This window comes from Salvia hispanica, chromosome 4, assembly GCF_023119035.1.
Source record: "Salvia hispanica cultivar TCC Black 2014 chromosome 4, UniMelb_Shisp_WGS_1.0, whole genome shotgun sequence".
Taxonomy (NCBI): Eukaryota; Viridiplantae; Streptophyta; class Magnoliopsida; order Lamiales; family Lamiaceae; genus Salvia; species Salvia hispanica.
In genome coordinates this window covers 42895756-42922815 of record NC_062968.1, presented here as the reverse complement: position 1 = coordinate 42922815, position 27060 = coordinate 42895756, and the positions used below count along the sequence as shown (strand labels likewise).

The 27060-nt window shown below is 36.8% G+C and overlaps 3 protein-coding genes across 3 annotated transcripts; 2 read left to right on the top strand and 1 right to left on the bottom strand.

Annotated features, from left to right (window-relative positions):
• Positions 1-1829: 1829 nt before the first annotated feature.
• On the bottom strand, positions 1830-4640 carry LOC125223883 (zinc finger CCCH domain-containing protein 55-like). Its single transcript, XM_048127195.1, has 6 exons — positions 3810-4640; positions 3410-3550; positions 3154-3333; positions 2686-3068; positions 2474-2615; positions 1830-2387 (listed from the first exon to the last, which is right to left on the bottom strand). Exons 1-6 carry the CDS (start codon positions 4487-4489, stop codon positions 2324-2326), a joined length of 1590 nt encoding a protein of 529 aa, XP_047983152.1. The 5' UTR covers positions 4490-4640; the 3' UTR covers positions 1830-2323.
• A 7843-nt stretch (positions 4641-12483) lies between these two features.
• LOC125217820 (RNA-binding protein Y14A-like) lies at positions 12484-15184 on the top strand. Its single transcript, XM_048119357.1, has 4 exons — positions 12484-12798; positions 13607-13743; positions 14280-14425; positions 14865-15184. Exons 1-4 carry the CDS (start codon positions 12534-12536, stop codon positions 14908-14910), a joined length of 594 nt encoding a protein of 197 aa, XP_047975314.1. The 5' UTR covers positions 12484-12533; the 3' UTR covers positions 14911-15184.
• Positions 15185-19565: 4381 nt separating this feature from the next.
• On the top strand, positions 19566-26695 carry LOC125224506 (ABC transporter G family member 15-like). Its single transcript, XM_048127915.1, has 9 exons — positions 19566-19967; positions 23111-23190; positions 23628-24089; positions 24723-24845; positions 24940-25071; positions 25186-25470; positions 25587-25856; positions 25951-26058; positions 26219-26695. The coding sequence occupies exons 1-9, from the start codon at positions 19718-19720 to the stop codon at positions 26561-26563; spliced, it is 2055 nt and encodes a 684-aa protein (XP_047983872.1). The 5' UTR covers positions 19566-19717; the 3' UTR covers positions 26564-26695.
• Positions 26696-27060: the final 365 nt, after the last annotated feature.

Below are 27060 nucleotides of genomic sequence, written 5' to 3'. Positions count from 1 at the left end.
GTAACTTGGAACGAACCGAAATAGAAAAGTGCGAGTAACATGGTACAGAGGAAGTGTATAAAAGTAGGACTCACATTCCACCAACTTTTTTCTATCCACTCTATTACATTTCTTAAAACCTGTGCCAAATCAACTTAAGACAATTAATCATGGACTAAGGGAGTACTTAAAAAAACGCTTGTATAAAAGTCGCTAAGCGCTTACACCTCCAAAAACAATCTATAGCTCTGATGATAAAATCACATATTCTTAGTATCAAATGTAATAAATGTTAGGTTATAACCTAAATTGTTTTCAATAATGGGATTAAACATTTTAGGGGTAAAATTGTATAACTTTTTCATATTATTACAAATTGTTCAAAATTTTGCATAAATTATAGTACAAAAAATTTCATCAGCGTTTCAATTTAATACATTCCGCCTTGGACGCCTTTAACTACGTCGCGTATAAAACAGGAAACAATAATGAAATTTTATGTACCAATATAAATAGTGATAGAACTTTTTGTATCAATATATGAAACAATCATGAAACCTTTTATATTCCACATCGAAAAAGAGTTAATAACATGCAAACATAAATTTACAGAATGTATTAAAATAAAACACTGGTGAAACTTTTTATATGATTTTTATAAACTTCAAACTTTTTTGATAACACGAAACAAAGGTGAAACATTCTATATAAGTTGTGTAATTACACCAACATTTTAACCTCTCTTTTTTAATAATTCCTTGCCAGCAACAAATAAAAACAAAGGCATCGAACCTTTTGCCTTAAAAAAACTAAATGCTAACATAGCCTGGCCCAGTAGACTTCGGGGCTGTTCGGTTGTCATGATTCTTACGATTCAAAGTCATGGCTAATGTTATCTTTTGTTTAGTTATGCTTTTCTCACGTGATAATGTAACTTAGCCCTTCTCTATAATATCAATATTAGATTGTATTTTATGATTAATCAGTTCACTTTCACCTCTACGACTAATTTAATTCTAAACAAATCCTTTATGACCTATCCATATTGTGTCCCACTATTAACTTGTATAACTAACCAAACACCACCTTAAACAACCATCTACAATATCAATGCTTATAGATCTATAATATCAATATTAGATTGTATTTTATGATTAATCAGTTCACTTTCACCTCTACGACTAATTTAATTCTAAACAAATCCTTTATGACCTATCCATATTGTGTCCCACTATTAACTTGTATAACTAACCAAACACCACCTTAAACAACCATCTACAATATCAATGCTTATAGATTTTCTTGTTCAATCTTGCCAGTAATAACCCCCAAGGGGAAACTAATTTTCAATGCTTACCACATATTCCCTCCGTCCCACATTATTTGAGTCACTTCTTTTTTTCACTCATTTTGGAAAACTGATAGTAATAAATAGTTAAAGCTTTTTTCACTCATTTTGGAAAACTGATAGTAATAAATAGTTAAAGCGGAGAGAGGGTAATGCACAAGAGAGGATAATGCAGAAAAGAGTCTTCTCTATATTATTCATCCTTTACTTTTTTTTCCACTTTAACTATTTATTTGTCATTTTTCTAAAACAACCGCAAAAAAAAAGAAAAGAAATGTCTCCAGTAACGTGGAACAGATGGAGTATCTTACTTTTATTAACTAATCCTTGTACTTAACTGATCATGAATAGTAAATGCCTCAAACGGAACAAAGGAAATGACAGGAAGGAAGGACACCAGATACTATACATCTCAAAACTAAATGCCCATTCCCTTTTCATTTCAAATTTCCTAACATTTTTACAAATTGATAATGGAAAAAAAAGAGTAAAAGAAAAGGACTGCAGTCAAAAGATATAAAACTACTAGCCTTCATTTGTCTAGTGATGTGCTACAATTCATCTGTGGTCCATACCATCACATGAAAGGGTCGCAAAATAAAGCAAAGGAGAGACCCCACTCCCATAAATCAGTTCTTGCATACTACACTCTATATTGTTCCAACTCACATTATCTGTTCATTGATCATTATACACAGCTAACTGGATTGCAAAATGAGCCATCTAAAGCAAACATGTACTGATTTTCAGAACTATTGTTTCAGGACTTCTGACCTACTTACCAAGCTAGGCTATTCATTACCATTTCACAAACGACGACTGGTAGAAACACCTTCATTGTCGTTGGCAAGTCATCCTTGTTCCTAAGTGCAAATTCTTTAAAATGGCGAAGTGACGGAGTTGAATTAACTAGTGTACCTTGTCGTTTGGAGCATAGTTAGAAGGATGTACTAATTAGAGGACTATTGTCTTCTGATGAGCTGGTGAGGATGCAAATTAATCCTCCGAAGCTGGTTTTGTTGGCGAGCAGAAAAGAGTGCCGGGTAGGAAATGCTCCAAACTGTGTCACGTCAAAATCAGGTGAAAAGCAGATTAGCATACTTTGAACCTTACAATGTTTGTATTGGGGAGACAAAAATGATGTACCTTGCGGGGAGATAAGAGTCATCATCATTTACATGTCGGTTTCTATTGCCATTCGAAACATTGTTATCCAAGGAAGATTCAGTTTCTTCCAGCACTGAATTCTCATAATCAGCTTTCGATGATTCTTGCCAGTCATCGAGTTCTGCAGCAATGAATAACTGAGTTCAAAAGAAGAAAATACAAGATGAACACCTGCAAAATGTAATCCTAACCTTGCAAAACGTTTGGATTAGCACGATCACAAGAAACAATCATGTTTTCTACTGGCTGAGACTGTCTCGGGGAGGAAACCAAGACACCAGCTGGAAAGCTTGGCAGAAAGCGATGATTATTCTGCTGGTATCCTACGTCCATCAGCTGTAAATTCCCCATCCTTCGACCTTGAAGTTCAATGACATTATGTAATTCAGCCTCGTTCTCCAACTGTCTCCTCAGCATCTCCTGTCTATTGAATAACATTCTGGGTCCTGCAGCCAGCTGCGCATGCTCACCAATCGGAACATCAAAGAGTTCTTTTGAATCCATTGTAGAAGGGCTTAAGTTTGGTGAATACTCAGACCTCTCTAGATTTTGATATTGCTGTTGGAATTGTTTCCTACCAACAATAATTGAATGCACATATGTCATTACCGGGCTAAGATCAACAGGAGAGAAAGCAAAGCAAAGCAAAATATTCTTACTTGTCCGGGGCTTTTCCTTTTTCCATGTATGGTTTTACCAGCACTCGAGAATCACACACATAATGAGGGTTCCCTTTTGCCAAGATGTGTTTTACAGTATCTGGGTACACAAATGTAACGAACCCAAACATCCGCTTTTGTTGATATGGAATTCTAACATCTTGCACCGGTCCAAACATACTATAGACCATGAAGGGAAAAAAAGCAAAAATTATCATACCATTTGCATGTATAAGATCACTGAAGCTACCATTACCTAAAGTAGCCGGCAACATCCTCTTCTTTGAACGTACTGTCAGCCGGAAAGGTCAAGTAAATCTGCCGTGAGCTAGAAGCCATAGCAGCACTCATTCCCATTCCCATTCCCACTCGTGAAAGCTCATTCCTAGGACCACACCTATTGAATTTGTGGAAGTTATTACCTTTATCTAACAAATGCATCGCATTCAAACAGGATATCACGCATAAATGCCCTAATATGCACGACAGTAAGCATCCACACACAGATTTAGAGCATCAATTTCCAAAATTGGAGCTACACGATGTTGAAATATGTACACATAATATGCAAGAATAGACATACTATAACTTGCTCCAGAAACTACAAAGCAGAAAAAAAAAATGTGCACAAAAGGCAAAGATTGCCAAAAATTTACCTCTGATTCGCATTCAAAGAGTTGCTGGATTTGTTGTAATTAGCAAACGGAGCCCTGACTCCAAACCTCTGCTGCTGAAAAGACCCCAATTCATCACCACCACCAACATAATCACCATTCCTGCAAAACCCTTTCCCCAAATAGGTACACGGCCTACATCCAACACCACCCCCTTCCTCAACACGAGACAGAAATACATCATTCACCGAATAGCTCCGCCGATGAAACGGATGGTGAGAGTGAGGGTGAGGGGACCCACCGACGCCGCCGTCCTCACTCAATTGGAAAATGAGAGAATCACTCCGGCCACTAGGGCTCAGCAACTCATCACTCAACTCATTCCCGCCAAAATTAGAATTGGGCGAAATTGGAGGCGGGGGAGAGAGGCTGCCGCCGAAGTAGCCATAACGGGGCGAATTCGGGAAGGCGGTCGGCCGGATTCCGGAATTGAGCGGCAGAGTGTTCGAATTCGAGAGTGAATTGGGGAAAGCGAGCCCTAAACAGGCCTTGGCTTGATTGACGCTGGATAGGAGAACGGCATCGGGTGCTAGGGCTAACCTAATCATCTCCTTCTCCCCTTGATCCTGCATCAGAATGTATCCTATGATTCTGGAGGCGTTTTCGGTGTCCAAGTTCTTGATTCTCGGCATCACTATTTTCATTGCTTCGCAGGCATCCATAGCGGCTGAGTTTTTTTGCTACAGAGCTTGAGTGAGTGACGTTTCAGAAAAGATTCCTGCTACAGAGCAAGTTTGCAGGGGAGAGAGAAGAGTAGAGAAGGGATAGTAGGGTTTTAGAGATAGATAGATTCCTCTTTCAGTCTCTCTATCCTATCCCTACTAGTTGAATCGATTTTTATTGAATCCAATTTAAGCAATAAATGTTTAAAATTGGTCAAATATGAATTTTATATTTATATATTAACTTTTTAATGAATAAAGAATAAAAGTAAAATGTGTTACTTTATATTTATATAAAGTGTATGTTTGGGAGGATGGATAATTCGTTTAGGGTGGAATTCTTTGAATAAAAATGTCATTTCTGCCTGTTATTAGAAGTTCCAATTTATCATTTTAGTTCATCCACCATTAGGAGTCCTGATTCTTTTTTACTGTAAATTGTAGGTACACCTCACTTTTCACTAACTCATTCCACTCAAATTCTATTATAAAACTAATACTTCCTCCGTCCTACAAAGATTGTCCCACTTTGACCGGATACGGGTTTTAAGAAATGTAATGAAAAGTGAGTTGAAAAAGTTAGTGGGATGTGGGTCCTACTTTTATATATTAAAAATGTGAGTAGGAATAAGTTAGTGGAATATGGGGTCCACTATAAAAAATGGTAAAAAGTGAAATGGGGACAAACTTTGTGGGACGGACCGAAATGGAAAAATGAGACAATCTTTGTGGGACGGAGGGAGTAGTATATAAATGGGTCACATATTCAACTATCTATTTGCATTCACTTTTCTTTATACTTCTTTCGTCTCCAAAAAAGTAACAACTTTAGATATGACACAGATTTTAATGTGCAATTAATAAAGTAAGAGAGAGATTGAAAAAAGTAAGAAAGGGAAAGGGAAAATGTATTGAAAATAGTGTTAGTGAATTGTGAAATTCAGATTTTTAGTGATGTATAATTGGTTAAAAACTTTCTATAGTTAGACTTTGTCTAATTTTGAGGAAGGGTAGTGATAAAATGCAAACTTATATATTGTACAAACTCAAAACTCTTCAATACAGCTTCAACACAGTTTCAATACAATATCAACACAATGTAAAATTTCAAGATTTTAATGTCAACACAATAGTATCAACACAATATTAACACAACATCTATCATTGAGTACTGTTGAAATTCTGTTGACATTTTCCTGTTGATGCTTTTTTGTGATCTGTTGACATTTTTCAATGGTCCAAATCATAGTTTTAAGTTTGTACAATATTTAGAGTTTTTATTTGATCACATTCCTTTTGATGAATGTCTCAAAATGGTAAAAATAGTGTACTTTTTGGAACATGAGTGAGTATTTCTTAAAATTCGTGTCAAATAAACGGAATCCTAATAGGGGACGAGAGATTAGTAAATAAGACTGTGTAATAATGAATATTTTGAAATTGCAAAATGTGGCCTTTAAGAGCATCCACAATGCCGGCTAGCCGATCCACGTCGCTAGCCGATCGGCTAACTGAACCATTGCAACCGGCCAGCCGAGAATCGGCGTAAAAATCAGCGTGGGCTAGCCGATTAGAGGGCATTGGCCGATGCACTGGCCGCCATTGTGGCGTGCCGATCGGCCAGCGCCAATTTCCGTTTTTTTTTTATTTTTTTTTTGAAACCTATATATACGCGATTTTAGTTTCATTTTCATTTGCACCACTTGTTTTAACGAGTTTTCTCTCTCTCTAAATTCTTATACAAGAGCAACATCGAGGGCTGAGTAACGCGGGTGGTAGCGGTGGTGGTAGTGGTTGGGATGCTGAGGAGTACGAACGACAGATGAACGAGGCTATGGAGGCCTACATGAACCGCGAGATGGAGCGGTACATGCGAAGGGTGGAACAACAGGCGGTACCTCGCCCTCCACCGGTTGTCCACCGCCGAGCGGTGATTGATCGGGATCACGTAGCTACACATCAGCGCCTATATGACGACTACTTCGCTCCGGACCCGCGGTTTCCAGCAACCATGTTCAAGCGGCGTTTTAAAATGCGCAAGGAGTTGTTTATGCGTATCGTTGACGCTTTGGAGCGTCGATATCTTTATTTCCGCTTCGTGCACGATGCGGCCGCGGTGCACCCGGCCACACCCCTATCCAAAAGTGCACGGCGGCAATCGGGCAGTTGGCCTACGGAGGCGCGGTAGACATGTGGGATGAGTACCTCCACATCGGTGAGACGACTTCTTCCGCAATGTCTGAAATTTTTCTGTCAGGGCGTGATTCAAATTTTCGGTGAGGAGTACCTTCGAAGCCCTACCCCCCAAGATTGTCGGAATCTGATGCGGATGCACGGGGAGCAGCATGGGTTCCCCGGGACATTAGGCAAAGATAGATTGTATGCATTGGGAGTGGAAGAACTGTCCGACTGCCTGGAAGGGGGCCTACACGACCGGCTACAAGTCAAAGAATCCCACGATGATCCTCGAGGCCGTAGCTGATTACCGGCTGTGGATCTGACATTCATATTTTGGGGTAGCCGGGTCGAACAACGACCTCAACGTCCTCAACTCGTCGCCCCTCTTCAACGAGAGTGTCGGGCATCGGTCCAGCCTGTCTCATTTGTGGCCAACGGCAACCGGCATGATATGGGCTACTACTTGGCGGATGGGATATACCCTAGGTGACCCGTCTTTGTGAAGAACATCAGGCACGCGGCGGATGACAAGAAGGCCTACTTTGCGGAATGACAGGAGTCGGCGCGCAAGGATGTGGAGCGCGCATTTGGTGTGCTCCGGTCTCGATGTGCGGCAATTAAGGGTCCAACGCGTTTGTGGGATGTCAAATGCGTTTCCCAAATAATGTACGCCTGCATTATCATGCACAACATAATCGTCGAAGACGAAGACGTACAACCGACTAGTTGGGCTAATGACGATTAAGCCGGTCCAAGCCACGGAACGACCACCCCTAGCGTACGACATGGGATACCTCTCGATGAAGTCGGCCGCCTCCAGGAATATGCCGACATGCGCCAAGTGGATGCTCATATTCAACTCCAAAAGGATATAATTGAAGAGTTGTGGGCACGGAAGACTGCACGGCGATAGTTTTTTTTCTTTATTATGTAATTTATTTTTTTAAATGAATGTACTTTTTCTTAATGCAATTAATGAATTTTCCCGTATATGTCTCATAAATTTAATTTCGCAATTTAATCGTAAATTTAATTCCATAAATGTAGTTGTTTTTGAATTATTTTTATTGCGTCTGGCCTATGGCTAGCCTAAATCTGATGTGGCAAGTGGATTTTTAGTGCTGCTGACGTGGCAGGGAGAGAGAGTGGCTGACCTATTTCTATTGTGGATGCTCTAATGGTAGATAAAGAGGTATATTTACTAGGGGTGTGTGATTTGGTTAAGCATACTATGTAGACTTACTGTAATTAATCAACATTAATGGTATAACACAAAGTATCACCATAAACTCATAAATGACTGCTATTGTGAAAAGGTTACTCAATAAATGATTGCTAATTCAAAAAGATATTCTAATTGAATGTTATATTTTGTGCGTGAGAAAAAAAAAAGAAAAAAAAAGTGGGTGACCGGTGATTGAGGTTATTCTGAAGGTGTGTTTTAATGAAAAAACCCTAAGCATCTTGCATTTGAAATTCAAGTTGGCATCTCGTGAAGGTATAGTGGTGTTGAAGGAGGTATGAAATGGTTTTATTCACTTTTGCATTTTTGTTTTAGTTAATTTTATGTAATTTATTTTGATATGGGTTGTAGTACTTTATGGTTTTGAGTCTGTTTTATCTTTAGTCAATTTTAGTTTAGGTTGGAGTCAAATTTTATGGAGAATCCTTTCTTCTAACAGTTAATCAATTACTCTTTTTGACGGCCATTAGAAGTCACATTTATGGTGGTACGAATTTTAGAAAATATTAAGAAAAATGGGTGGAAAAGTTAGTGAAATAAGGGTCTCACTTATATTTATTACTTTTAAATAAAATATGAGTGGAATGAGTTAGTGGAAGGTAAGACCCTATTACCATTTATGGTAAAAGTGAATCAAGGCTCCTATTCGCGGACGGATTAAAATGAAAAAACGGGACTCCTATTCGTGGACAGAGTGAATATTTTTAGAGAATTTGTGCACTTTCATTTTAGATTGGTTGTTAAGGTTCACAAAATTTCATTCAAGTACATATTGTAAAGTGGTAGGCATGTTGATATTTAGACTAGAGGTTCTGGGTTTGATTCCCCTAGGCACATATATTTAAAAAATTTGAACAAAACATTTTAATAAAACCGGTTCTCGGTCGAGCCAATCTGGCCGGCCGATTCTGACGGTTTAAGACAGTCTAACATGCTCACTGGTTTAAAGGGTAACCAGACCGGACCACCTATCGACTCACTGTCCAACCGGTCGAATCGACCGGTTCAGTCCAATTTTTATAATACTGTGTAATAAGCACCAAGCTTCTAGCTTTAGGGCCATGTGATATAGCCACTAACAAAAAGGATGCTAAGGATATACAACTTTGTCTATGAATAATTGGCATTTTTTTTCCTCCGTCCAAAATTACTTAGGTCATCCGCATCTTTGTCTCTTATTTGTCTCTTAACCGTCTCATCTCTTCACTATTCATGGGCCCCACTGTACTTCTCACCCCATCTCTTTACCAATTGAGCATTAAAACCCGTGTCATTTACAACTTTATCTATTTCTTGTGGATGGATGGGGTATAATTAAGAGTAAAGGTCAATTTTGGTCCTAAACATATGACCAAAATACGAATTTGGCCCACAACATTCACTTTTGAAAAATGGATCCATAACAAATGAAAATGTCGACGAATTAGTCCTTCGTTTGACGGTTCCGTAAAAAAACTAACGGTCAACGCTAATTGTACAGTGACATGACCGTTAGTTTTTTGGCGAAATCGTAAAAAAAGGACCACTCCGACAATGATTTCATTTGTTACGGACTTGTTTTTCAAAATGTGCATGTTTTAGACTAAATTTCTAGTTTGGTCATATGTTTAGAACTAAAATTGACTTTTACTCTATAATTTATAAACAATATTTTGTACTACTCCCTCCATCACATAAAAGATGTCTCAATTTTTTTTTGTCTATTTAAAGATGTCACATTTTCATTTTTGGAAAAAGTTCATCCTTACATCAATATAAATGGAGTATTATATTTTCTCACCATATTAAACACACAAAACAAAATCTCCTAAAATTTCATGTCTTGCCACAAGTGCAACATTTATTGTGGGATGACGGGAGTACTAAAACTTTATAATTTGGTATTCTAATTTTAAATTTTGTTTAATAAAAATTAACATATTTCCCTTTTTGAGAGAATTCGGAATAAGGGTCTTAATTCGCTGACCTTTCGAAATTAAGGATTAAATTCGCTGATCTCTCAGAATATGAGTTCGAGTCACGTGAATTTTTCAAAATAAGGATTTTTCACTTTTTTATATTTTTTCTCTTCATTTTTGTTATTATTTTCTTTATAATAATTATAAATTGACCAAACTATCCATTACATTTTACCCAATTTCTCAAAAATTCAATTGAAACTTTGCTCCAGTCACACCGAGATTGTTCTGCGCTCCCCGCCTCCACCCTCCTCTTCCCTCCGCCTCACACCTTGATGAAGCTTCACTTTCATCCGATAAGTTCCTATTTTCCCCTCCATCAACTCCCAATCCTTCTTCACCATCACTAAGAGCATCCGCAATGGTCGGCTAGCGACCGGCTAGCCGATTCGTCGCGCTAGCCGATCGGCTAGCCGAACCATTGCAATCGGCCGCAGCGCTGTAGAAATCGGCCCAGCGCATCGGCGTGGGCTGGCCGATCGCTCGTCGCTAGCCAATCCGCTTGGCCGATCGGCTAGCCGCCATTGCAGAGGCCCGATCGGCTAGCGATCGGCCAGCGGTGTTTTCCGATTTTTTTTTTTTTTTTTTAAATCATATATAAACGCGATTTTCGTTTCATTTTCATTTGCACCACTTGTTTTAACGAGTTTTCTCTCTCTAACTTTACTGTTTCAAGAGCATCATCGAGCGATGGATCACGCGGGTGGTAGCGGTAGCGGTAGTGGTGGGGATCCTGAGGAGTACGAACGGAGGATGAACGAGGCTATGGAGGCCTACATGAACCGCGGGATGGAGCGGTACATGCGTATGGTGGAACGGCAGGCGATACCTCGCCCTCCTCCACCAGTTGTCCACCACCGAGCGGTGATTGATCGGGATCACGTAAGCTGCACATCAGCGGCACGTACGAGGACTACTTTGCAGAGTACCCGCGGTTTCCCGCCAACATGTTCCGGCGGCGTTTTCAGAATGCGCGGGGAGTTGTTTATGCGCATCGTTAGGGCATTGGAGCGTCAATATGTCGTCGGCCACGAAATGTGCGGGAGTTACGTAGAGGCGTGATCGGCATTTTTCGGTGAGCGGTACCTTCGAAGCCCTACTCCCGAAGATTGTCGGGGTGATGCGGATGCACGGGAGAACGTAGGTTCCGAGGATGTTAGGCGGCTTATAGGCGGCCCCGTATGCATTGGGAGTGGGCTGTCCGGCCTTGCACGGAGGGCCTACACGACCGGCTACAAGTCAAAGAACCCCACGATAATCCTCGAGGCCGCCAAATGCGATTACAGAGCATGGATGCGGCATGCGTATTTTGGGAGTAGCGTTCGAGCAACGACCTCGCGTCTGAACTCGTCTCCACTCTTCAACGAGAGAGGCCGGAGCGTCGGTCCGGCCCGTCTCATTCGTGGCCAACGGCAACCGGCATGATATGGGCTACTACTTAGCGGATGGGATATACCCTCGGTGGTGGTCTTTATGAAGACGATCCGACAAACAAGTGATGAAAAGAGCTGCTGCGCAGAGCCGACTCAAGGAATTTGCCGGCATGCGCCAAGTGGATGCTCATATTCAACTCCAAAAGGATATAATTGAAGAGTTGTGGGCACGGAGGACTGCACGACGATAGTTTTTTTTCTTTATTATGCATGTACTTTTTTTTTTTATCTATGTAACTTTTTAAAATGCAATTAATGAATTTTCCCGTACACGTGTCTAAATTTAATTCCGTATTTTAATCGTAATTTTAATTCCGTAAATGTAGTATATTTTGAATTGTTTTTATTGCGGCTGGCCTATGGTCTGGCCTAAATCTGACGTGGCAGGTGGTTTTTTTAGTGTTGCTGACGTGGCAGAGGAGAGAATTGCTGGCCTATGGCTGGCCTAAGCACCATTGCGGATGCTCTAAACCTTCTCCCATTTGCAGTCTCATCAAATTCACCTCCAATTTGCACATTTCTGTCCCTAATATTTTTCATTCCGCTACCAGTCACAGCCCCATTCCCCCAACTACCTTTAGCATCAAAATTCCCTCCCAAATCAACACCACCACTCACAAAACCTTCAATTCTCTCATTCAAACTCAACGCGCTATTATCAATTACTCGACGCGACTCCGAATCGCGAATCTTATTAAATTCAGAATTCTCACCGCCAAGTTTGAAGCTTTTCAATGAGCCGAAATCAGAAACGTTCAACAAGCTACCTCGGAAGCTAGGGATCCCCGTTGTTGAGCTGGCCCTGCAGTATATTTCGAACTCCAATTGGCCGCCACAAGATGACTACTGAGATAACTCCGGTTTGGAGTTGAAGCAAAATTTCAATTGAATTTTTGAAAAATGGGGCAAAAATGTGAGGGTAGTACGATCAATTTATAATTATTGAAAGGAAATAATAATAAAAATGAAGAGAAAAAATAAAAAAGCGAAAAATCCTTATTCTGAAAAATTCGCATGACTCAAACCCATATTCTAAAAGGTCAGCAAATTTAATCTTTAATCTCGAAAGGTCGTAAATTGATACCCTTATTTCGAAATCTCTATTTCAGAAGTACTACTAATTTAAAAAAAAAAAGTTTTTTTAATAATGACTCGTGAAATATGATTTGGCAGTCTCTTTTAAACCCATCTCCAATCCCCAACTCTAAACCTAGCGAAAATTATCTGCTTCAATGGCGAATGCGGAAGCGGAAGCCGTCGATTTCGAGCCGGAGGAGGACGATCTCATGGACGAGGACGTCGGCGACGGCTCCCCCAGTCGGCTCGCCCATCCTCGCCTCAAGTCCGCCATCACTGGCGGTGGCTCCTCCACCGCTCCGAAGAAGACCAAGGGCCGCGGCTTTCGCGACGAGGCCGCTGCTGAGGCCGACCGCAATGCTCGCATGTCCGCCCCCTTCGATTCGCTCGATTCAGAAGGCGGTCCTGGCCCCGAACGATGTCAGTGTATAGAACCTTAATTGTTTTGAAATATTTCGTTATTTGCTTTTTTGTTTGTGCGAATTCACCTTGCTCGTAACTGTTTCTGTTGATATCTTTGTGCGGATGTTGTTGAATAGTGGTTGTATCGAAAAATTGAAGGATCTGTTTGTTGAATTTATGCAATTTTTATAGAGTTGTCAAGCTATGATACTTCTTTCGGAAATTTGGTACAGAAATTTGATAATTGAATTTGGGGATAATTGCTATTGAAGGTTTGGTATATAGTATACTACTCGCTCCATCCCAGCTAAGATGACACATTTCTTAGCCGATACGAGTTTTTTGGAGTTGTTGGTTAGTCAGGTTAGTTGGAGAGAGAAAGATTAGTTGGAGAGAGAAAGAGTGGGTGTAAGTATTAAATGGAAAGAGAATTGAATATTTAATTGGAGTGCGAAAAACATGGTTGGGTATATTAGTTGGTGAGGAAAAGTTACCAGAAATAAAATATGTCATTTTGGTTGGGACAAACTAAAAAGGAATGTGTGTCATCTTAGTTGGGACGGAGAGAGTAGTAAAATTGAGCTAGATGTACTCACTTGGGTTGTTTTATCGGTAGTGGTTACATTTTCCTTTACACTTACAGTGTGGGAGAATTAAGCTCTAGAGTACTACTGATCAAGTTTGTTCGAGTGTTTGATACTGTTGTCTGTCGAATTCAAAGTGGAGGCATGTTTGATTGGATGACACCAATTTTCTTTTTTTGCAAGAACTTCAAATAGATGTTGGGATATAAGTTTGAGTTCTATTTGTGGTTGCGCTTTTGTAGCTATTGAAGGATGGATTATTCTAGTTACTGGAGTTCATGAAGAAGCTCAAGAGGATGATCTACAAAATGCATTTGGTGATTTTGGAGAGATAAAGAATTTGCACTTGAATCTTGATCGACGTACGGGTTTTGTCAAGGTATATAAATCTTGTTTTCTTTTATATGTTGTGCAAGTTGCCTGTTACAGTGTAATTTTGTCAATGTGTTAAAGAGAAATCTTATGAGATATTGTATAATGTTTGCCAGGTTTATCTTTAAATGTTCTGATCTTCCACTTTTATGCTATGTAATTCTTCTTCATCCACTATATTATGTTGAATTTGAAATCGGCATGTCTTCCTTTCGGCCACCGCTTTAGATGATATTGTAGCATATTATCGGCATGTCTATCCACAGCTAATCGAGGATCCTCTAAACTCATTTTTGACCGGGATCAGTATTTTGAGTCTTGTAACTACCATAGTGTGGATGGGCTGAAAGAAAATATTATTATTCACTCCGAGTTGCATAAAACAGCTTATTTTTTTCTCTGGAGCAGTCTTTGCTCACAAAGGGACTAAGGCTTTTTCTGCCTGACACCCTTATATTCTCTCGAAAATATTCCATTTATCTTTCCCTGCACTATATTTCTCATACATCCATTGTCAACTAATTGTGTTATGGTGTTTTCTAGGGCTATGCTCTGATCGAATTTGAGAAGTTTGAGGAGGCACAGAGAGCCATAAGAGAGATGGATGGAGCTGAACTCCTAACCCAGATCATGAATGTTGACTGGGCATTCAGCAAAGGTCCATTCAGAAGAAGGAACGTCAGGAGGAGGTACGTGTTCTAAAATTACTGTTGCTCATAGAAGAATATAGGACAAGAAAAACTGGTAATCCCATTGGAAATGTGCTTGGCCCAATTATTACCTACACTGACAAATAAATTATACGAATTTTTATGAGGTAAAATGGTGTTTGAACGATGTCGAGGGGGCATGTTAAATGTTTTGGTTAGCAGTTTGGGTTGGTTATGGTCCAGACATTGTGAAGCAATGTTATGATACCTAACCTTGAAAAATCTTTCTCCACTTGCAATCTGTTAGACGTAGTTTTTCATGTCTGTTTTTTAGTATCCCACTGTTTGATTGGTGATAATATTGTATCGTCTCGTTTGACAAAAATGGGAACAGCCACATATTACCACAATGTGACCTGAATTGTCTATTTGTCTGTTACTGTTTTGTGATTGATCTCTTTATTGAAATCTGCTACAGATCACCTCGAGGTCATCGTTCCAGGAGTCCAAGGAGGAGATTCTGATCATGGAGGCGTGTGAAAGTTTTTGGGGCTTTGATCTAGAGTGAAGATACCGATGCGCGTGTTTGTTAATGTTTTAACAATGTGTGCGGTTGTTGTTGCCAGTTTTCGTTCATCAACACTTCTTTTCATATGTATTAACGTTTACAAGGCTTCTTCGGGTTGCTCCCTTCCTGGCCTGCCATTTTTATAGTTGGTGATACTGTAGTTGAAGAATGTTTTGTATTAACAGTGGTGTATTCCATGCCTTATTTATTACTTGTTGCTTTTTGTAACATCATAATTCTTTTTGTGGTTTTTTTCTTTTTTTTTGTTCAAGTAAAAGATGCATTACTAAAGTTCGTTTTGAATTAAAACCAAACAATGTAACGCAGCATATTCTAATTCTCATCGGTTGCTGACTTGCATATAAAAGTTCAAATCCATCTGTTTATTAACTTCATCTTAGATAATCATGTAAATCTTAAAGTATTAAGAAGATATCTAAGTCTAAGCTTTTTCTATAATAAAATAAATTTAAATTTAGTGTAAATGGTTGGATATACTCTTAAAAGCTGAATTTCACCTTAAATAAAAAAATAAAAATAAAAAATCACAATTCACAAGTGCACTTTCAATTCACTCACAGTAATATAAGAAATTGATTAATTGAAGAAAAAATAGCGCAAATCAATTGTTTGATAAAATAAGAATAATAAAATAATAAGAATCTTTGGTCCAAGTATCTCTTAGTAGTACTTTATACTACCTTCATCTATGAAAAACAGATCTTTTCAAACAGCACGAGTGTTAATGTATAATTGATAAAGTAAGATGAAATAATTGGTAAAGTAGGGGGAAAAGAAAAATGTGTAAAATAAGAAAGTGGAAGAAAAAAAAGTAGTGGAGGTAGTGTTAGTGGATTGCGAGGTTCGCCTCCTATAACGTTCATAAAGTTTCTATTTTTGAGAAACAGTCCAATATAGAAATAGGTTTCAAAATAGAAACAGGTTCTATTTTTAAGGGATAAAGATAGTATTGTTTTTAAAATTATAAAGATCTTTATTCACATTTTTTTACGAATACGATCTCAAATATCCACATTATAACTGTCAATAATTTTTTGTAATCTTGTACTATCAAAAACCACCATATATTCATCAACGTCAAACTCATCCGAATTCCTATCAATGACAACATTATTTTTCTATTATTTTGATTCTTGTTTATCGCTAGTAGAAACTTTGGGTATTTTCATAAATAAGTTATCCATTGATCTAATAATTAAATAAAAATTATATAATACAGGGTGGACGCAGAAAAATATCCTAGTAGGGGCTGACTATATGTGTCCCATAACTACTACAAAGTACTTAGTATATAATTTTTTCATTCCATAAAAACAGACACTATTTTTATTTTATTCGTTCCAGAAAGTAATTACCCTTTTTTTTTCAATTCGTAATTCACTAATAAGTAATATTTTATTTTCTTTGATTTCTCTTTTACTTTACATATTGCGCGTTAAAACTCGTATTGTTTTAAAATTGTCTACTTTTATAGAATGTCTATAAAAACAGTACATACATTATTAAAAATAAAAAACACAACTACTATAAAAATGCATTAAACCCACAACGTTATCTATTGATAGATTTATAATTTTTAATATAGTAACAATTTATCAAAAATAGGTTATGAATTTGGAAGAAAAATTAATATGCAATTTAATATCATCAATGTACTCATCCGTTATACCATCGGCTAAATGAAAAGAATAATAAAAAAAGCACTACTATTTTAAACAATAAATGATTGTAATAGCTTATATTTTAAATCAATAATTAAATTGACACAATTTTTGACACACTTTTTTATATTTTGAATTGAATCATCTTTTTCACAAACACCGGGCGGCCATTGTTGTCCATTTCTTTATGCAATTTTTCTTTTCAGATTTAGTTCAGCCCTTTTGTCATATAATTTTTGATGATTTCGTCTTCAAAAACATTAATTTAGTAAGGGCTATAGATGATTTTTCAAAAATCTAAAAAAAGTTTCAGAAGTAGAAAAACAAAAAAAATACATTTTGGGTAAGGGCTTAAGCCCCACCCTTCTCCCAAGTGTGTCCGTCCCTGGTACTACCTCTACCCTTTCTCGATTGACGCATTTTTCATGATACGTTGATGCACAATTTATTAATACTAAAATCAATTGCAAGTATACATTATAGAGGTAGTATAGCTCAAGATTAGTACAGATATCGAATCTACGATGAATAAAAATGCAAACTAGGTTTTGAGTTTGATTTATAAAACTAATGCAAAATTAATAAATAAGAAAATAAAATAATTAAGAAGTTGATGAAAATCAAGCAAATAAAAAAATGACTAAAGTACAATTTTTGTCCGTTACATTTGCCCTGAAATTCTTTTTAGTCCCTTACATTAAGTTTGTGACCTTTTGGTCCCTGACATATTGTTTTGATACATTTTGGTCTCAAACATATTGTTTTGGTCCAAAATAACCATTTTCTGTAAAAATTAACAGTCAAAATGTTTGACCGAATCAATAACTTAATTATAATCTAAGACTAAAGTTCAATTTTGGTCCCTTACATTTTCCATAAAGAATTTTAGGGCAAATGTAAGGGACCAAAATTGGACTTTAGTCTTAAAAAAATTTCGGGATGTGATTTCACTACTTTAGTCTTTTAAATAACAGTTTAAATATCCAATCTTTGAACAAAATCATGCAACTCCAAATAGTTCATTAGATCCTTAAAAAGCCTTCACCCTTAAGTTTATCTTTTTGGGGAAATTAACTGTAATGTTATCGGGATTGACAACTCACCTTACCATTGTGCTCTAAGAGCATCCGCAATAGCGGATGTCAGATAGGACGTCAAGTAGGACTAGCGGGATGTCCGTGGGGTGTTCGCTGCAATAGCGGACGCCAGGTAGGACGAAAGGTAGGACGTCCCGAAGTAGGAAGAGCTCTCGTCCGCGTCCGAAACTGGACGTCCTACCTGACGTCCGTGCTCTTGTCCGCTATTGCGCGGACAAGAGATAGGACGTCCCAATTTTTTTTTTTTTTTTTATTTATACTCAATATTTACAACTCATTGCACTTCATTTTTTTTATATTTGATAAACACCAACAATTAAAATGAATTAATCGTATTTTTCAATTTGTTTTATTGGCTAAAACGTCGGCTAGTCCTAGTGTTAGGCTATTATTATGCAATGAGATGTCCTAGTGATTTGGCAGTGTAATGAGATGTTATAGTGACATGACAGGAGGTGTTTTTGGGATGTCCTAGTACTAGACTATTGGGATATCCACACTATTATGAATGCTCTTAGGAAGTTGGAATAAAACACTTGCTTGGCCTAGGTGTACTATCTGCTACACTAGAACCCTTTGTGGAGAAGGAAGGTGAGGCAACAATAAGAAGGATGTTTGAGAATAAATGCAAGGATAATAGATCTTACGAATTCTTAGGCCATGCTTAGTATGATGGAATGGAATGGAGGTTGGAATGGAATGAAGATAGGAATGAAATGTCAATTTCCTTGGATTTCCTTTGCATTTTCATCCATTCACTTATTCATTCCATCACACCAAGCAAATGAATAGAATGAAAGAGGAATCACATTCCGTTCCACCATTCTATTCCATCCCATCATACCAAGAAGCCCCTTAGGAGTTAGTTGCACACTCATGGTCCATAATTGGCCCAAGTTTGTAATTAACCATGTGAACGCTCTCAAAAGGAGGTTTATGATTATATTTGTGCTTTTTCTAGTTCAAACTTTAGTTATAACTGAATGTTAATTTTATAATTCAATTACTGAAGAGTATATGAAATCAGTGCAATTCTCATGTTTGATTGATTAAAACCTTGTTTTCCATATGCAATCTTGACCTAATTTTAATTAATTCAATTTATTTAGTTATAACAAACCTTAAAAATCTTTGGTTTGGATTATAAGACGTCAAGTTGCAGTACTTTGTAAAAAAATGCATTAACCATAAATAAACAAAAGATTACTTTTTTTATAGCCAGATGAAGTTATAAAAATATAAATATTGATGATCGAGGATAACATTGTGCCCATTATTGGCAAGTGAGACATGTTGTATTTCGCCCATAATGGGAATGCAGTTAAAACTTCTAGATCAGTCTATATTCATCAAATAATAATTTGTATGCATATTCAACTATCCAATATTAATACTATAGCCCTTAATTCAAAATAATTATGAATTTACTAATTTATCCATTTCCGTAACTTATATCACAAAAATACTATCGATTTGTAAATTTCGTGCACACGGATATGGTAAAAAGGGATGATTGATTTAAATTTTCACCACCACGCTTCACAAAAATTCACACAAAACTTGTTTCTTTTACTTTTTTTTTTCATGACCAACAAGTTAGAAGCTGAAGTGATTAATAGTTATTGCCATTTGCCAACCGTTTAACGTTTGCTGCACATTCATAAATAGGTGCAGCTGTATTTATCTGCCCCATTGGGTAACTGGATGAAATTGAGAGGTGCAATTCCATTGTCATTGATTGGGACCCACCTGCATTCAATTTTTTTAGTACCGCTAAATTTTAGTAATATTTTTGTTAGCCATGCAACTCTATATCTAAATCCAAGTATTACCTAACTTACAACATGAAGCAAAAACTTCCATTTCAAGAGAAAAAGCAAAAACCAAGATAGGAAAGGGATATAAGGAAAACATCTTGTTTAGTGAAAATCGTTACAAAAGAAGTACTCCATTATATATATACTCCATAAAATTTATTCCCACCATGGAAATTGAGGTGGCGGGAGGTGGCGCGGCCGCTTGTGGTGGCAGCGATGTGGAAATGGGGCGGAGATGGGGAGGCAATGAGGCTTGTTTGGTGTGGCGGGATTTGACCGTAATGTTGCCAAATTTCGGGCAAGGGCCGGTGAGGAAGTTGCTTAATGGGCTAAATGGCTATGCCGAACCGGGTCGGACCATGGCCATTATGGGGCCATCCGGATCCGGGAAATCCACCCTTCTTGACTCATTAGCGGGTATCTTATTTCTTCTCCCTACATCTTTATCTTCAATAGCTTTAGTACATCATATTAATGCTAACATATTTTAAAATCACATATATAGAAGTTAAACCATCTCTTCTAGATTAGAAATGAGGTTTTGCTCCAATTAATGTACTTCTCAGTGTGACTTCATCTTCTAATCTCGATATTAATATATTAATGGTATGTTCAATATTCATATTTGCTATTGATAAAAGTTAGTTATATGAATTTAAAGGATCGGATAGCTATTTTTGGTTTAAAGGATTGTTTATATACTAGGATCCTATTCACCTAATACAGTCATTATTGATATGAGAACTGGGAACCATATTAATTCGCTAATTTATTAATATTAGTTAACATCATAAAATATATAAGTTTCTGATTCAGTATTAGTTGCTTGAATATTTATATAGCAGTAAATATGAGTAAGATTATGTGATATTAAAGTTAACAACTGATATTAATAAATCATTGAACTAATATACTTGTCGGTTCTCATTTTAATGTAGTTCCCATTCGATAACTATCTTTTTTATTTTCATAAATAAAAATATATTACATTCGTCCTTTAAAAATAAAAACTACTCCCTCTAATAGAGTCATTTTGTCATTTTGGTACATTCCATGGTAATAGAGTCATTTCCCTTTTTAGTAAACGTCAACACATTTTTCACACCTACTTTACTCTCTCTTACTTTTTTCTCTCTTCATTTCTATGTCTTTTTTCATTTTCATTTTAGTCTCTCTTTACTTAACTCACCTAAAACAATTTTTTTAATCTCTGTGTTGAAAAGAAACGCTTCCATTATTATAGAACGGAAAGAGTATTCAATTTTGACATGTTTATTAAAAGAGAATTTTTTTATTCTTTGAAATAATTTTCTTTCTATTACAATGGAATCTGTTTTTAACTGACAATATTTCAATTATTTATACTTTGTATCTCACTTTATAAATTATATGTTAAAATTTGTGTTTGTTTCAAAAGTCTATACTTTTTAAAAATAGAGAGGTATAGAAGATATTTTAGGAATTCGATTTTAAGGAGTTTGTGTTATTTTTTGTGGTTAGTTATTAGTGCTCCTTTCAACATGATTTGGTTTCTCTTTTATTAGGTTTAAGAAATGCACAATTTAGCAATCATAAATGGCTCGAACCAACTTTTTATAAATAGTTAAGATGATCAGTGTATGTCAGATCAAAGTCAAACAAATAGATCTGCTTCGGATAAAAAAATTAATTTTATATTCAATTAATTGTACTAAAATATTACTCCATCCGTCCCATTATTATTGTTATACTAGTACTTCCTCCGTTTTAAGTGGTACATTTTATTTCCATCACAAAATTTTTGTAGTGTTATCTTGAGAATTAAAGCGTATAGAATAAAGCAAGAAAAAAGAAAAAAAGTAGAAAGAATAATATTTTTATTTTAGAAATATTTCTTTAGAGTGAAATATTTTAAAAAGGAAAATTTGTTACTTATAATAGGAGGAAGGAGTATATGGTAAGTGTAGTGAGATTAAGTATTATAGTATGAGTTGTAAGTATTATAGTAGGAGTTAAACAATTATGTTTTGTACATAGTACATAAAATATATATTGAATCCTTATTAATGTATATAAAAAATCATTGTGCTTTTAATCAAACATTCAAGTGTCATTTTGCGTCACTAGTACAACGTAAAAAACAGATTTTCTTCAACCCCACATTTCGAAATCAAATTCCTTTCCATCTTCATAGTGAAACAATAGTTTATCTTTTCTCATCCAAAATAAAAGGATAGGTATAATCTAGCTTCTCTTAATTAATGAATTATTGACCGATGTTGGATTCACAAATAAAAGCATACACATGAGATTGAAATTAATAGGGTAGGAGGAGTAGTTGAAGTGTGGATAGCCGTATTAAATGAGGATAAGCCAACTGTCCTTCTCTCTTTACGACTCAATTCATTGTCACGTTACAATTTTTAATATTTAAATTTTTTGTCGACCAAAGTTGGAAAGCATTTAAGGGGTTTCTAATTTATTTTCAATATGTAAATAAGACTTGACGAATGATTTTTGAACTTTTAAAACAATACTTGGATAATTAATAAACTCCCAAATTAAATAGTTGGACATCCTAATTGTAAAACATAAGGTCCTTAAATCTGAGCTAAGATCGAACCAAATACAAACTCAGCACTCTACCAAGTATGTTAAAGAAATACAGTACTTTGAAGGTAATGAAAAAAATAAATACCCCAAAAAGAGTTGTAGTATTTGTATATTACACGTGTAAGATATTTTCCATTTTTAATTTTGTCGTTGTTTATAATCTTTTTGTATACTTCATTGGTCCCAAATTAGTTGATGTGTTTATTTTGAACATGAGTATTATGAAATTAGAGTATAAAAATTTAAAGTAGGAAAGAAAGAGAGGATAAAAAGGAGAGCGAATACGACTTATTAACCTAGGAGAGCGAATACGACTTATTAAGTCTGAAAATGAATACATGTCAACTATCTTGGAACATAGGAGTACAAAGTAGGCGTACAACAGAATCTAACACGAGTCTTTATGAATTTGAGGTAGAATGTATTGCACTTTTATTAGGTAGAATGTGATGCGAGTAGAGAAATGACGGGTCACACAACCACAGGCATTGAAGGGGGCTTAAGCTCATATGACACATGGTTTTTTTTTTTCTTTTTTGTTCAGTAGTTAATTTTGTCAAAATTATTCGAAATCATTATTAGGCCTTACAAAATAAAGACAAGTGAAGACCCATTATTGGATATTGTAGGATTACCAGAGGCTGAAATTAGAGAAAGAAATGAAGAAACAAGGTTGCTAAAGATTTTGATAGAGAAAGGAAGAAAATGCTGAAGTAAAAAATACATAAAAAAATTAAAAATCTGATGAATGTGTAGTTCTACTTGTTTTAAAATGCATGAAATATATTGATGATATGAGTATATGACCTTCTATATAAAATGATTAACAGCCATATATTGCACAATTATAAAAAGAAAAAATATGAATAATAGTTAGGAAATTATGTGCAATGACATAAAAAAAGTGAAACTAGTTTTTGAACATTAAACATCGACAAAGTCTATATATTACCTTCATTTGGCCACAGGTAGATTATCGAGGAATGTTGTAATGATGGGAGACATACTGCTCAACGGAAAGAAACGCCGGCACGGATACGGCGTCGTTGTAAGTTTCCTTATATTTTCATACTCCCTTCATTCCTGATAATTGAGGCATATCATTTCGGCACGGCATTTAAGAATAGTGTGTTAAATGGATGGTGAATAAAGTAAGAGAGTTACTTTTTGTCAGAAATAGAAATGACTCAACTATCGTGAAACTTCCCAAAATAGAAAAATGACTCAATTAATATGAAACGGAGAGAGTACTAAAATGGATATCCAAGCGGAAAAGAGATATCCTGAATTAGCTAGTGAATGGAATAATGTAATGAAGATTTGCATTGTGTGTGTTGGTGAATGGTGATGATCATGATTGTGGTTACGCTGTATTATGATAGGATAGATTACTCATCTATCTTGAAATTTTTTGAATGAAAATAACATACAATATGCATTGTGTGTTTAGTTTATTTATCTTCCCTATCAAACTGCCGCTAACAGGCATACGTAACGCAAGAAGACGTGCTAATGGGGACTCTAACAGTGAGAGAAACCATAACATACTCTGCAAATCTAAGGCTTCCCAGCTCCATGTCCAAGGAAGAGATCAACGACATCATAGAAGCAACCATCATGGAAGTCGGGCTGCTAGAATGCGCCGATCGCCAGGTCGGAAACTGGCAAATGAGAGGCATCAGCGGTGGGGAGAAGAAGAGGCTCAGCATTGCGCTCGAGATTCTCGTCCGCCCCCGTCTCTTGTTTCTCGACGAGCCTACCACCGGTCTCGACAGCGCCGCCTCTTTCTTCGTCATCCAATCCATCAAGAATCTCGCCCGAGACGGAAGAACTGTCATCTCCTCCATTCATCAGCCCAGCAGCGAAGTTTTTGCCCTCTTTGATGATCTCTTTCTGCTCTCCGGTGGTGAAACCGTTTACTGCGGTGAAGCCAAGATGGCCGTCAAGGTATGTACGGACTGTCGTCTCACTGTAGCTGAGTCAAAAATCAACATATTTAATTGATCTTTTTATATTTTCTTTCCCACTTTACTCTATGTTCTGTTATAAATATTCTTGGTAGTGATGATCTACAAAATGCATTTTTTCATACAAACAACTCCCTCCCTCCATAAAATAATGTTCGCATTTGCCATTTTGGTCCGTTAAAATCATGTCCACATTTACTTTTTCCACTTTTGATTAGGAGACCCCACTTTCGACTAACTCATTACACTCACATTCTAATGTAAAAGCAGTAATAAGTGTGACCCGCATTCTACTCACTTTTTCAACCCATTTTTTTAACATTTCTTAAAACCTGCACAGGGTGAAGGTGGAACTTGAAATCGTGGAGGGAGTGTGAAATAACGTCAACAGAAAATGTCAACACATGTCATTCGGTTGACAATGTTGACATTTTCCGTTGACGTTATTTGTCATCTATTTACATCAAACCGATATCTAACGGCCAAGATCATAGTTTGTAGTTTGTACAATATATAGAGTTTGCATTTGATTACAATTCTTATTTGTATATACACTATTTTTAAAAAATGAGCATAAATTTTGAAAAATTGAGTGATTTTTGGGTTTTTGCAGTTTTTTGCTGAAGCAGGATTCCCCTGTCCAAGTAGGAGGAATCCATCCGATCACTTCCTACGCTGTATCAACTCAGATTTCGACGTCGTCACAGCCACTTTGAGAGGTTCACAGAGGCACCGTGTACGAATCAAATAATGCTATTATTAGGAGACTGGATTAACCTTAATAGTGACCATTTCTATTAACTGTGGCGTTTGTGTTTTGTGAATGACAGGAAACACACATGCCATCAGATCCTCTGATGAATCTTGCGACTGCTGATATCAAATCAGTACTAATTGAAAAATATAAGAAGTCGGAGTATGCTAGGAAAACGACATCCAAAGCTCGAGAAATGTCAAACTTTGTAAGTTGTTTGTGTGTGTGTATATAATAGGAGAAGATGGGGTTTGTTTTTACGTGGAGAATGAAGTATATACATGGAACAAATCAACATATCTAATAGGAAAACGAATTGCAGCAAGGAGTGGAGATCGAAACGATAAAGGGAAGCCATGCGAGCTGGTGGAAGCAACTCACGACATTGACACGACGATCGTTTGTGAATATGTGTAGAGATGTTGGGTACTATTGGTCGCGAATAGTGATATACACCATTGTCTCTGTTTGCGTTGGAACTCTGTTTTACGATGTGGGTACGAGTTATACTGCAATCTTCGCAAGGGGGGCTTGTGGGGGCTTCGTCACGGGCTTCATGACTTTCATGTCCATCGGAGGCTTCCCGTCCTTCATCGAGGAGATGAAGGTACGTACAAAATTAAATAATTTCATTCGTTTGATGTATCTGACTCCTCTATAAATGAGTGGATAACCCTCGTCCCTCAATATCTAACAATTATATTGATATGGATTGATTTGCAGATCTTTACTCGAGAGAGGATAAACGGGTACTATGGCGTGGCGGTGTTTATACTATCGAATTTCTTGGCTTCCTTCCCCTTCTTGGTTGCAGTGTCGATTATCACGGGGACGATAACGTTTTACATGGCGTTTCATGCGGAATTCTCTCGCTATGTCTTCTTCTGCCTCAATATCTTTGGAAGCATTGCTATGGTTGAGAGTGTGATGATGATTGTAGCTTCTTTGGTTCCCAACTTCTTAATGGGGATCATTTCTGGGGCTGGAGTTCTGGTAATATACATAATACCTCTCTCTCACTCGTTCGTTCATTCGTTCATTCATTCAGATATCAACCAAGTATTCTTAATGTGTGTATATTTGTCAGGGGATCATGATGATGACAGCCGGTTTCTTTCGGCGGCTGCCAGATCTTCCCAAGCCAATTTGGCGCTATCCAATATCATTTATTGGGTACGGTGCATGGGCACTTCAGGTATTCGTTACTCCTCTCAAAATACTAGTCTGTTTATGAGGATAGACAGTTCATTTATTCTATAAACCGCACATCAGTTGCTCTTACAACCAATATGGGGCATTGAGTCCGTAACATTTTTTTGATGAGGAATTTAATTAATTAGTTGTGATATATGCAGGGATCATACAAGAACGATATGATTGGACTAGTATTTGATCCTCTAATACCAGGAGATCCAAAAATATCAGGGGAAGATGTGATAACAAAAATGTTTGGTGTATCTCTACATCGCTCAAAGTGGTGGGATTTGGTGGCTCTATTCAGCCTCATACTATGCTATCGAATCCTCTTCTTCATCGTGCTCAAGGGGAAGGAGAGAACGGCCGAATACTTCCAGTCCATCTACGCTAAAAGGGCATTGCATCGTTTCAAGAAGAGGCCGTCGTTCAAGCGAAGAGCCTCGTCCAAGAGCCACCTCCACTCTTTGTCTTCTCAAGAAGGCCTCAACTCTCCACTCCCTTAGCCCTCAACTTGTATGAGCTAGTTTTTTTATCTATATTCAGCTTGTTTTTGTATCAATGAATAACCACTGAAGGGTGATTTTAATATTAAAAAAAATAGGAATCAGTATAAGATGTTTGATTTTCAAATTCAATGTTTTGTTTGGCAATTGTATTTAAATTTCATTTATATTTTATTTAAAAGCTAATTTAAGTAATTTTAGCAATTGATGTGGTTATTCTAATCCCTTATTTATATCTATATCTACATAAAAAATGGGAGTTTCGGAAATAATAACGTAATGCCATTGAAATTATTATAAGATTATATCATAAGATTTAGAGTAAAGGTTAATTTTGGTCCTAAACATAAAATACGAATTTGGTTCAAAATATTCACTTTTTGATAAATAGGTTCATAATAAATAAAATTCTTGTCGAAGTAGTCCTTTTTTCCGTCTAAAAACTAACGGTCATGCCACTGTGTAGTTAGCGTTGACCGTTAATTTTTTGAAGAAAT